General features: G+C 39.3%; 1 protein-coding gene across 1 annotated transcript in view; it reads left to right on the top strand.

Moving 5' to 3' along the window:
• The window catches only part of HHAT (hedgehog acyltransferase), a 161,468-nt gene that overhangs the window by 84,647 nt on the left and 63,727 nt on the right, over positions 1-13,094 (top strand). Inside the window, exon 11 of the mRNA XM_082306270.1 lies at positions 10,032-10,176. Coding sequence (XP_082162396.1) covers positions 10,032-10,176 — 145 coding nt within the window. The remainder of the gene's footprint in view (positions 1-10,031; positions 10,177-13,094) is intronic.

Below are 13,094 nucleotides of genomic sequence, written 5' to 3'. Positions count from 1 at the left end.
CAAACGTACCTTAGCAGTACGGGGTAGTAGGCTGAGCCTGTGTATTTAAAGTCAGTGGGACAAAGAAACCAATTGGGTTCTGCTGCACTAATTACCTAGCCCTGTGTTAGGGCCCAAATTCAGCCTAGCCAAGGTAAAGACTCCTGTGAATTTCACAGCCATGTCCTATATACATTGAGCAAATGTATAACTATCTCCCTTAATGACAGAATTTCTTTTTGCAAATATAACTCTAAACTGCTGTGAGATGACTGTAAAGCTTCCTTCTGCAGCTGACTGAGGCAAGATCTGACCAAACATTAGGAACTCATTCAAAGGAAGTATGTTTGTTGACCCCCTTGCAAGATTAGATCTTTAATAAGATCTCAGTAATAAACAAAGCCCTTTCTCAGCTGTTCTTCAGCACGCACTAGACTTTGATCTTTATTTTGCTGCACTTGGTGGAAAGAGTATTTATATCACTGGTTTACTAATGTCAAGCCTGTTAGGCCTTTTTTACTAATAGTTTTGTGTAATTCATACATATGTTTATTGCGACATGGTGATTCAATTAAGTGGCAAGCATTGCCAATGATACTTTCTGCATAACCTTTTTATGTGCTCGCTGTAGACTTCTGTTGGGTTTGTCACTTCACTCTCTGAGAATCTGTAAGAATGTAAGGTGGGGTAGTTGAACAAAGTCCCTTAATCAGACTCTTATTCTCTAGTACAGAAATGTTTTTTGAGATATAGGCATCACCCATAATGTCAAAACCGAGACCAGTGGATGGGGCTTGCCGCCCCCCCCAACGTTAAGTTCAGCCATATCATTGCTCTAACCAGAAATCTGTACTATCCAAAGTAGATGTACTCTGACTCAGAATCAATGGAAACTCCTTTCCCTAGATGTGAACATTAGCCAGGGCAGACTTGTGACAACTGGTCTTTCAGGATGGTACCTGGCAGCAGCAAGCTGAGTTATTGAGGTGCTGTTTTGTACTGAGCTGCTGAATGACCATTAAAGGTGAATATGGGCTGGCTGATGCATCCTAGGTTTTTTCCACTGACTTCTAGCTTTGCCAACAATAATTGTGAGTCCAGTAATTCTTGCCACGTTTCTGCTTTTGCTTGGTTTTATTTTTTTCTCTCTTCTCCACCCCCTTGCTGTAAGGGTTCATTTGTCTTCATGGAAGTGGATCCCAAAACATTTTGAGAACCCTGCTAAAAATGCACACACACCGACACACACCTGCACTCTAACTCTGGTTTTCTTTACTGCGGGAACTTCTTGCCTCAGACTCGGTAACAAAGACTGAAAATCTACTAGGGGTTGTTTTGTGTGAGGAACAAGCATATGTGATACGATACAGGCTTTTATATGGTGAATGACAAAAGTGGCTGCAGTAAGATTTCAGAGATAACATTCTATCATTTTCTACCTTTTGAGTACAAGCATCCTTTTTTTTTTGCAAATCTGTGCAAGAAATATTATTTTTTGATGCCAGCAGTGGAGAAACTGTTGTGATTTTCCATTTGTCTTTAACCAGATGATTGCTGCTCTGCTTCAGACCGCAGTGTCAGCTGGGAAGCCCCTTGTGTAGCTGCTCAGTTGTCGTCATAAAAAATTGTTTCTCCTACCTACCAGCATTACGTACTTCCTCTTCTGTTTTGGAGGCATCAGGCAGTGTTCTTGCGCTCAGGCCATAATGCAGTTTGAAAAGCAAGTAAATCATGCTACGGGGTGAAAACAAGGCCGAGTGATGCTGGTTGTGCACTTCTTTGTTACTGTTAGATGAATACAGCATCCCTCTGTTGTTCATTACAGCATCCCTCTGTTGTTCACCTCAAAAATTAGTCCAGACAATAGATGTCAGCAGGTAGAGAAATACAAGTTGAAGTACTGAGGAGCGGTCGCCCTCTTGTCTTTCTGCTGTGCCTTGAGCTACAGAAACTTGCCACAGGAAAAGCGAGGTCTGTATTTGCTGAGAGTTTATCAGATGTCTCCATGGGGATTATTGCTGTGTATTATTTATTTGTTAACAGTTTCACAGTGGCAGTGTGGGAGGGCCACAAGGGCAGGACCAAAATGCAGCACTAATGATCGGTGAAGTCAGATCCTTTCCCAATTTGATTACAATTTAAAAGGTAAAAACATTAAAATGTGCATGAGGGAACTGAAAGAACCAGAATGGGCAGAATGGGAACTAGAAGGATAAAAATAAGGATGTCAAGGACCTGGACACAGAGGAGAGTGCATGGCTCTCTTGACCTGTCCTCCTTGGCGAGAGCTGAGACATGTCTATAGGAGTATGTACGCTGTCATTACTTGGTTAAATTCCCTGCTTTAAACATAAAACAGAAGAGAGGATGGTGCATTTCAATGCTGTTCATTTCGCACTTTTCACAAGTTGCCACTTTAAGAAAAAAAAATTTGGGGGGGCAGGTTCTTTGAGGGTGAAGAGTAAGTGTAGGAGCAAGTACAGAAATTTACTTCTGTGTATGTCAAACTTTCGCACATGCGGCTCTAAGTGTAGTGCATACATACGAGCTGGTAGGAGGCTTTCTTCAAACAGAAGGGGGGGTTGGCTGTTTGCTGAGAGATGCTATAAATGTAGATCTTTTGGAAAATCTAAAAATGAACTGGTGCTAGTGCAAGACAGCATTTTGTTGAGTGAATGTTTGGTAAGACTTCAATAGAGAAGATGAGTATCTTCTCAAATACTATATATAGCATTTATTCCTAAATTCAGAAACAAGTTCTATTTGTGAAAATAGATCTTAACTGACAGCTGCTTGATTTTAATTGTGTGGTCCTCTTTTTATAGGAGTGATGTAGGGAATTACAGGTCGTTTGCATCATCCTGTCTCTTGGAAAAATCTTGTCAGTTCCCGCCTTCACGTGTGAACCTTCCAGGAGCTAATTTTTACCTTTGCTTTGAAAGGAAAGTATATACCTTGAAAAGAAACAGGAGATGACCTCAGGCCACAGTTCAGTTTGGGGAGAAAGGAGGGAACAACTGCAAGCAAAATAAAATGCCAGAAAAGTAAAGCAAAGTAAAATAAGGGGGACTGGTTCTGAGTTAGAGCTAGATGAAGAACGGAGCAAACAGGAATGATTGCCATGATTACTGAAGGGTGCAATATATGTTGATGGCAAATTAAATTTATTCTTCCATTTGGTGTTGCAGTTGTTGATGGATAAGATCTGGTGGCACATCTCGTTCATTTTCTGCTTGCAGGCCTGTTCCTTATCTTGTTACTGTTATAGCTCTGGGGATTCCACGATTTCTTTTGGATTATTTCATAAATGGGTATTTTGCATGTGCATTCAACCAGAATTATTTATTTTTGTTGCTTTTTTGTTCTGTGGTACAGTCTCTACTCTTATTCTATTCAACATCTGTCCCTCAGCTTCAGAGTGCAGGAGTAGGTATTATATTGACCTGTCAGCTTCTCATCAGCTGCTTTTCCCTTGCTCCTGCTGCTCTTCGAGCCTAACTTCTACCAACATTAGTGAGCACATGTAGCCCCTCCCTTCATTTCTTCAGTCTCCCAGACACACTTTTGTCGCTGTTACCCATTGACAATGTGTATTAACAAACATTTTTAGAAGTTGGCCCACTGTTTGGACCCAACCCATCTTCATTTTTACTGCTCACTTTAAAAATTAAATAAATTGACATTCTGTTTGGCAGAGCTTTGTCACAATTTTCAGCCTTTCCTCCATCCCATCTGCTCTCCCAGCTGCTCAGTCACACCCTGCCCTCCATTTTCGGTGTGCCTAACTGCAGATAGATAAAATAGCCGGTAACTGTTAGTCAGGATGTGTCGCTTCCCTTCCCACCGTCCCATCTGCTCCTCGCTTTCTTTCAGCTTTTCACCCGTGCTCTTGTTTTTATGCTGTCCCGTTATTTTTGGCAAATGGCTGCATTGCGGATGACCCAGATTCGAGGGATGCATTGAGGTGTTCACTCTTGTGGTAATGGGGTGATTACCAGGGTTCAGGGATAGACACTGAAGAGTTGGCCTGTCATTTATCTAAGAACATTTTCTAAAACAAAGCACTTAGAAGCACTTTTAAGACTGACTGGGTGGTCTCTGTTGCTTCAGTAGAGAGGTAAACAAATTTGGGCCTTACTCTTCAGTTGTGATGCAATGGGGGGTGAAAACCAAAGTTCAGATCCTTAAATTGCACTGGTAAAAGGAACCCCAGCAAGTGATTTGAGGTTTTTTCCAAGCATTTTCCTGATACACATAATGGCACCACTTGTGCTTCTCCTGTACTGCAGCATCTTTACCGACAAACAGTTTACCCATCAGTCCCCTTCCTGCAAAAATCCTTGCAAACCCTATATAACAGACTACTGCAAAGAATATTTCATTAAGCTTTTGTGACGTAAAGATGAGTCAACATTACGTTAGCTTTTAAGCATTGTTTCTCTAGTAAAAACCTTCAGGAAATTGAAGGGATGCAGCTTTAATAACCATAGGAAGCACACTTACTCCCCTCTCGTACACTAGGAGAGGCAGTGAAAGATAATGCAGGACTAGGTCTTATATTCATGGTAGTTAATTTGCTTGATTTCTTCAATGCAACAAATAGTGCAGTTTGTGTATCTTCAAAATTATTATGGATAAGTTGGCTGATAGGTTTAAGTGGGAGAGGATGAAATCTGTAGAACAGAGAGTAATTAAATATTATATGTTTAAAAAAAGACAACTCCTAAAATTGTACTAGATTATTTTGACCCTTTAAAAACCAAAGGCAGGTGAAAATAGAATAATGTAATCTGTAGTGTTGCAGTTTGTGGTATCAAGCACATGTTTCATGTCACTCTGGCCATAGTATCTGACAGTCTTATTCCACGGTGCATACGTTCCCATAAGAAATTTTCAACTGGTACTCCAATTTTACCATACGCTCTTATTTTGTGATGTGCTTGGATTATCAAGTCTCTGGAAGGGTAGTTCAAAAAGAAATAAATGTTGCGGATCTCTGTTTTACTCTATGAAGATGGACGCTTGTTTAAATTGCAGCAAATTTAATTCCCTTACATGGGACTTGTTAAAGTATTTTTAGTATGAGCAAGCTTGATAACGTCACTGGCTTTATGTAGAAGTTTTCTTTAATCTGTCCCAGAGCAGCTATATGAATGAGATGCGTTGCGAATGCGGCATGCGTAGATATTTTCCATCTTCTGAGCACTTGCCAAGAAGTTACCAGCTAATGTCTGTCAGGGGAGGCTTCTTGCCATACATCACGCTGTCATCAGGCTGGGTTTGCAGTGTGGTGGAAGACATGCAGCCCGGTTCCCGAGCCCTCCCTAAAACAGTGTGACGCATGTGACCTGCTCCCAGAACAAGCTACTGCAAATGGATTCAGCAGCCCTCTGAATAATGAGTGTTTGGGACATGCCAAATCACCATGGTGCCACCACTGTTCCTAGAAGAAGTTTAACAATGGTTGCTGTCCTAAGATGTAGAATTGGGTCCCTGATAAAATAGTGGGGAATATATTTCTGTAAAAGAGGACTTCAGTGTGATATTTTTGTATAGGACTGCCTAGTTTTGACTGCTGTACAAAATTTGGTCTTGGGTGTCTCCTCAACTTCCACGTGGGAGGGTGGATGACTTATTCTGGTCAGTATTCCCCAAAGTATTTTCTCTGTTGTTGGCTAGCTAGGAGATGTAAATACATTTAGGAAAACCACTTCTGGACCCTCAATTTCATCTCTCCATGCCATTCAGTAGTATCATTGTACGCAGTCCTGTAAGTCAGTGAAAATGCAAATTTATTGTTGATTAGCTCTAATTCACCTTAAGAGAGAAGCTCTTTTAAATGATGCTCTGCTGTCTGAAGCCACTTCTGCCATGCTTGTTTGTTTTGCACTCATAGTGGTGTAATTCCTTGCAAAGCAAATGGAATGAGCATTTTCTCTCGCATCCTCTCTGACTTCAAAATTCCACCATGTCCTTTAACTTGACTATTAATTCTAACCTAAATGATCTATTCCGGTGTGTGTTGTCCTTCATAAGCTATCTTTCTCAAGAAACAACCATTATATAAGCTTCCTATTTCTGCCTCGGTTTTCACTTAGAGGCTAAATGTGATATGCCTGTGTAGCTGGAAACGGATTTAGGAATGGGAGTGTTTGGACCGTGCAAATCCTCTTCACGCCTGTCTTCTTCCACCCCTCTCAAACACATGCACAGATTCACTTTTCTAGGTACCCCACTACGTGATAGTATCATTTATTTTTGTAAGGTGACTGAGAAGGCCCAGTTGAGAGAGATCTGATGGTAGCCAATTTTACTAGACCCAACAATGTGCAGAGAGAGGTTTTTCCCAACATCTGGCAAAAATGGCTGAGGCTGATCTTCATTTACAGCAGGAATTGGATTGGAATAATAACCCAAACTCCATTCAGTTCCAGGAAAGGTGGCCTGAGCCAACCTTTTTAAGTCACCTCCTATGTCATGCCATATGCCTTTGGACTGAGCATCTTGACAATATGTCTCTTTTTTTGTGTAGTTTAAATGCTGCAGTGCATTTATTTCACAGTGTGTGGGGAGGTAGGGGTGATTACTACGAGGAAAGTATGATGAAGTATTGATGTGAGATTACAAATAAGATGGAGCATTGAGGAAGGATGCAAATATAAGGGTTTCAGCCAGGCAGCCATGGCTTCATTGTCATTTTAACACTGGGTGCTCTTTCGCTGCTCTGTCTTCTGGACGTATTTCCAACAGGAAAAGAGGAGAGGGAAAGACATGGCAGTAAAATGCAGAGAAACACCACAAATCCATAGTAGCTACTTGTATTGTTGCAATGCAACATATTGTTAAAAGCATTAAATAGCATAACAAAGAGTTGTGGGCGTGGAGGTTTTTTAATTTTGTCTGCTTTGATGAAAACAACTTGCTATATATTCACAAAAATCCATATACTGGTAGATACTTAAATCACAAATATTATTATGGATTACCTAGACCAGCCTCATTCTTTTTCACGGGTAAATTAATGCTTCCAGTGTATTAATTCGAGCACAATAGCTGTTCAGGTACTTTCATAGTTAGCTTTTTCTAGATGATATGAGATGTTTATAGAACATTTTCTGCCTTCTTTGCAGCTGAGTAAAAGCTTCATTGACATCAAAGACTCTCAAGAAAATATGTACTGCTTTTTGGATCAATGCCTAGCAAAGTTAATGGAAATTAGCTACAGCAAAACCCAGAAAGGGTTTAGTGTTTGTCTAAACTGTTTCTGTCTTAAACTGCTACCTTATACCTTATAAATGACCAAAGGCTTTTATGGTCTGTACTACAGTTAACTTGTATTGTTTAACATATAACACTTTTGTAGAGGGTGATGTATTATATGTGACAGTTTTATTTATTTTTTTAGTAACTATATTCAATTTTTTTAAAAAAGTGGCAGAGCTTTTAGAGCTGTTCATGTTGTTTGTCTTAGTTGTACTGCGTTGGGTTGTAAAACAGACAGACCTCACAAACTTTCCAGGTCTAATGAGTGCCTTGGTGGAAAATGCAGTCTAACACCAGCTGTCTGCTGGGTTGTCCATCTCTAAGTCTTTCTACAGCTTTACCAGAAGATTCTTTTTTTTCCCGTTCCTAATTAAAACTGTTTCTCTATCGAGTTGACAAATAAGTTTGATAGACAAAGGGAGAGTGAAAGGTAGATCTGATGATAGACTATGCTCTATTGATAAGCTACAGCTCAGTCAGAATTAGTTAGTATGGTGTAAGAAGAGGGTAAGTTTGGTGACTCTCAACACAAAAGTTCAAGCTAGCACGATCATAACTGCTCCTTATTTAAACTGGGTTGTTAACATGGATTTAATAGCAAGATTTCTAACATTTTCTCTGTGTGCATACGCTTATGCATTCTGAAAAGGCATACATTTTTCATATATGGGACCATGCATTCATACTGTGCATTTCAGGAGGAGGTAAACTTAAGATATCCTCTACCTGTGTGTGACCTGAAGGAGAATGTTTTGAAAGTCCTTGGGTAGCTTTGGAGATGCAAAGTACTGGAAAGGAAAAAAGTTGTTTCACTAAGTAACTGTCGGTGTCTGTGAATATTTGTATAGTTATCTTATAATCTCTACCCTTCTCCTTTGATGCCCTAGTTTTCATCCAGAATTTTCAGAGAAAATCTCAGTCTGTTTTCATACATGAATGTTTTTCATAGTGTTGTATGGAAGATTGGCTATTGCTGTATTGCGCATACAGCCCGATACAGAGTACTTTTCCTTGAAGCTTATCTATCCCCATTTTTGTGCTGACGCAGACTGACTCATACACTAGATATAGTTCTGACTGGGGCTAGCGTTCAACTTACCAGAGATCTGCTTTGCAGTAATATGTTAAAATTGTATTTTTATGCTTGTAACTGTCATTTATTTGAAGAGTTGTCACTTTATAATCTAGCGGTTGAAACATTTGTTTTGATGCTTACAAAACTAGCAATTTAATTGTCTAGGAATGTATTTTTAAGTCTATTTTGAGCATGTGTTTATGTTGTTTCAGGTATCTGAGCATGAATGCTGGTCTGGCTGCAGCTATTAAAGATTAATTGCTGCTCTTGTTTTTTTAATGCTGCAGTCACAAGACTTTGTTTTCTGCAGTATCAACGTTTATGACGTGAAGGCTGAGCAGCTCCTGATATTTTCCTTAGTTTCCATGCCCTAGCAAATGTTCATCACTTCACATGAAGCATTCAGTCTTTTGCAGATTCAGGCACTATGTAGAGATACTTTCAGCCTGGGGCCACGATGAACAAGATATTTTTCCTTATGCAGTAGTGAGACAGTATTTCCTTGTGACGTGCTATAATGCTCTTTAAAATTTGTTCCAACAACTGAATATTGGAGGAAGCTAAAACTTTCTCATCCTTCTTTCACCATCGTCTTGCAGTCTCCGTGCTGCTCTCACACCTCAGATGATAGTGCAAAATATAGATGCAGAAGAATGTAAACTAGTATATGGCGGAGAGAGACCTACTTTATTTGTATCATTTGAACAACAGTACCAGAAACTTTACAACATGTATTTACATTTCTCGAACATGAGCAGTAATATTTGCACTGAAAAAAAGTTTGGGATTGCATGTGTATTTCAGTCTTTTTTTATATTTAAGACTCATTCTGATAACCAGTTCTGATCTGACTCTAGAGTCTTTCAGTGAAATCTTATTAATCAACCAAAGCATTAATAACTTCTGAAGTTGTTTGATGCTGTTTGTTTTGTACTGAAGTGCTTTACTCCATATTGGAACCTATTGGATAGTATTATCCACCCCATAAGAAAAGAGTTAAGACACAATGTCTAGAACTGTGTCCAGTTTTGGGCTCCCCACTACAAGACAGACCTGGCCATGCTGGAGTGAGTCCAGCAAAGGGCCACAAAGATGGTGAAGGGACTGGAGCATCTCCCATAAGAGGAGAGGATGAGAGAGGTGGGACTGTTCAGACCAGAGAAGAGAAGGCTCAGGGGGATCTTATCGGTGTGTATAAATACTTAATTGTAGGGGGGAAGAAGACAAAGCCAGACTCTTCTCAGTGGTATTTAGTGACAGGACAAAAGGCAACGGGCACAAACTGAAATACAAGAAATTCCATTTAAACGTAGGAAAATCTTTTTTACTGTGAGGGTAGTGAAACACTGGCACAGGTTGCCCAGCAAGGTTGTGCAGTCTCCATCATTGGGGATATTCAAAACCCGACTGGACACAGTCTTGAGCAGCCTGCTCTAGCTGACCATGCTTTGATGACCTTTCTGGGTAACCTCCAGAGGTCCCTTCTAACCTCAGCTGTCATTCCACACTGCTTTTTATTGTGAAGTCTTACCCAAACTTAAATGGCATTGGTGGGAGTTCTGCTAGATATTTTAAAAGCTTTGGCATCTGTTCCATAAGGATTTGAACTTCTGTATAAAAGTTGTTTGTTGTAACTGCAATGTCTTTTTCTAACGTTGCTTGAAAAATTGTAGGGGTTGTTAACTTCATCTGCACCTTTTGTTTTGCCCCTCAGGAGCGTTTCTTCTCGCCAAGAATTCGTCGTCGACTTCACGCTGTCCTAGCATCTGTTAGCACTTCAATGTTGATTTTATCAAATCTAATATTTCTTGGAGGAAATCACGTTGGAAAAATCTACTGGAACAGGATCTTTATGGAAGGCAAGTTTATTTTTATGTGCTTTCTAGATAACAGAACTTTCCAAATACTACCTTCGGTGGGCTGAGCCAGGTTCTTCTCTTAGTGCACTAACTGGGAGAAACTTTTTTTTCTGTTCCTGTTCAAAACCATCAAAAATCTATCTGACAAAATCTAAATAACTATGCAGGCTATATGACTACAAAGAAACCTTGCATTTCTCCCATCAAGAGTGTTATCAGGCTTCTCTGTCAGTGAAATCACTGAAGATTGAATAATAAACGTGTGACGAGTTAGCCAGGTTGGATTTTTTTTTTTTCCTCTGCATTTCATGTACATCAGTAAGAATAGGGGTACTAAAACCAACGCCATAGATTCTGTGGAATGTTAGTGAATGAGATCTGCATAATACAGCGTAATTGAGCAATTAAGGTGTTTTTTTTTTTTTTTAGTGGATCTTTTGTCAGGGTAGGGACCTTCTGACTATTGAGGACAAGGTTTGAGGACAGGGGAACTTGGGTGACAGTATCAGCATGTGGTGTTGCTGAATAAGCAGTATGCAACTTCGTGCTGTGAGCTGACTCAGGAGACAAATCCAGCTTTAATTTTTTTGCCAGAGCTCAATGTAAGGAGGATCAGTTTTCTTCTTAGGTTCTTATTGTCAAATAAAGGTCTTGTAGAGGAATATTTCTTCCTCATGAGGGAATTGCTAATAGACTTCTGTGCCTAGAAGTGCTCTCCTACAAAGACCACCACTGTCTATTACTCCTTTGTGCAGTCTTTTCTTCTCTTGTTCCTTGCAATGGTTCAGAGGTCAGCTCTGGAGTTCCAAGGTCCTACTTAAGCATCCCAAAATAATGAAACTATTAAAGAGTAAGTTATGTACGTAAACTGAATGATTTCTCTTCTGAGCTCAAGCAAAAAAAAACATTCAAACTGCCCTAAGAAAGGTACATTTTTAGCATAAAATATAGTGAAGCTTTTTGTTAATACGAGGCAGGGAAGATGGGGTGAAATACTTGCTCATGTTCAGTTTTGGCTCTTAAAACATGAAAGATTTGTTTTCTGTTTTCTTAAAAAGGCTTCATTTTTTTCTTAAATTGTTTCCTCCCAGTTAGTTGGCTAATAGTTTCAGTAGAAAAAAATACCTGAGAGAGTAAGTTTGGAAGTGAAGTTAGACATCGCTTCTTATCTGTTAAAAAAAAGCACTAGTGAAATTGTCCATTTTGGGTTTATAGCTTCATGCAAATTCTTTTCTTAATGCAATTTGTATATTATAAATGGAGAAAGTATGCCTTCCTCCTCGGAAGGGATAGCAGTTGTCAGAATGCTGGGGTTTGCATCTGATGAAGGACAATGTTTTAGCAAGTAGAACAGTATTTAATTAAACCAGATCAATTATTGATTGTTTTTCTAGGTTTGGTTTTGTGGGTTTTTTTAATAGTTCTTTGGTCTATTGCTCTGCATTTAAGTTGAGTACATATAATTACTTCAGTATTAGGTACCAGGTGTCTAGGATAGGAATAGCGAATTAGTTTAGTCATTTGCAACTTTGTTTCCATGATGTGTTAATCAAATTAACTTTGTTTTTAGAACATAAAAGCTTTTGCTTAGTGCAGCTCATACTCTGCTAGTAATATATGCCTGTATCCTTGGATCATACAGATGACTGTGAGCATATTCTGTTACTGCATTATGGTTCTGACAACTCACGTGCAGAAACTGAAATATCTGCTAAGATTTTATTGCATCAACACTCCTGCCCCTGTGTGGTTTTCGTACTATGGAACAAATGCTGAGCATTGAAGGCCAGTCAAATACAGAAGGACTATTCAGAATTATGGTCTTCAATTTAAAGTAAATTGAAGTGCTGGTCTGTAGGAGATGTAACAAAAATCTACACACGTATTTGGAGAGTGCAATACTAAAAGACAAAGATAAATAAATTTGTGAATAGTCTGCACTGTTCTGGTGAATCCAATTCATCAATATAGTCAGACCAAACTAAATACTACAATATATACTCTTTGGTCATTCCTTTGTCAGCCCAAGGACAGATGACATGATCTAGCTGCTTGTCTTCAACGCAAGTTTTTGTCATTGCCTTCATAAAAAATTAAATGAGAATATGCTTGACTTGTTTGAAGAAGTAAGGGGGGTGGTAGTGGGTGAGTGTTCTGTGGGGCAGGAGGGTGTTTGTTTGGGGGTTTTATTTTTACACTTTCTTTCTGATGTGATGCAAGCAATTTGCATGAAGATGCATCCCATGCATGAAGATTTTCTCTTGTGCTCTATGATGTTGAAGAGCTTTGATGAGAACAGATGTTGACCTCCCATCAGTGTCTTGTGAAGAGTAGTCAAGAAATCTGGCAAGGGATGCCCAAACCTCTTCTCTACATAATATCCAAATCTGTGTCCTTGCACTTGGTAGGCAAAGCAATGTTATTATGTCCAGTACATTACTGAGATCTGCTAGATATGTATCTAGTTACTTTGAGTTAATAATTGTTAGCTTTGGGTCAAGAAGAGAGAAGATAGTTGATGAATATCAGGTTAAAATATTAAAAATAATATTCTTGCTCTACTTAAATCCTTTTTGACCTGTTTGAAATTCATCTTAGATTAGAAAACCTAAGCAGGGTTTTGCACCACTCAAAAAACAAATCTAGAGAATACACGTTTGCATTTGGAGGACATCTCTACATTCTCAGCAACCTGGGCAGCAGGACTTGAGATTGGTTGACTGAGGTTGCAGAGCGCTCTGCAACATTAGTGTGACATAAAATCCCTCTGAGGTAAGGAATAGAGAGCTGTGGAAACAAAGTTGTCCACCTTCACATCAGCTGCAAAGAATAGTCAGTTCCTTTCCTTTGTTCAGATCCCACAGAATTATGTCTACAAAGACTTGTATGTATACAGGTAGGAAGAAAATAGGAGAATA

Source organism: Platalea leucorodia (genome assembly GCF_965183815.1).
Source record: "Platalea leucorodia genome assembly, chromosome: 3".
Taxonomy (NCBI): domain Eukaryota; kingdom Metazoa; phylum Chordata; class Aves; order Pelecaniformes; family Threskiornithidae; genus Platalea; species Platalea leucorodia.
This window is presented reverse-complemented; position numbering and strand designations above follow the sequence as displayed.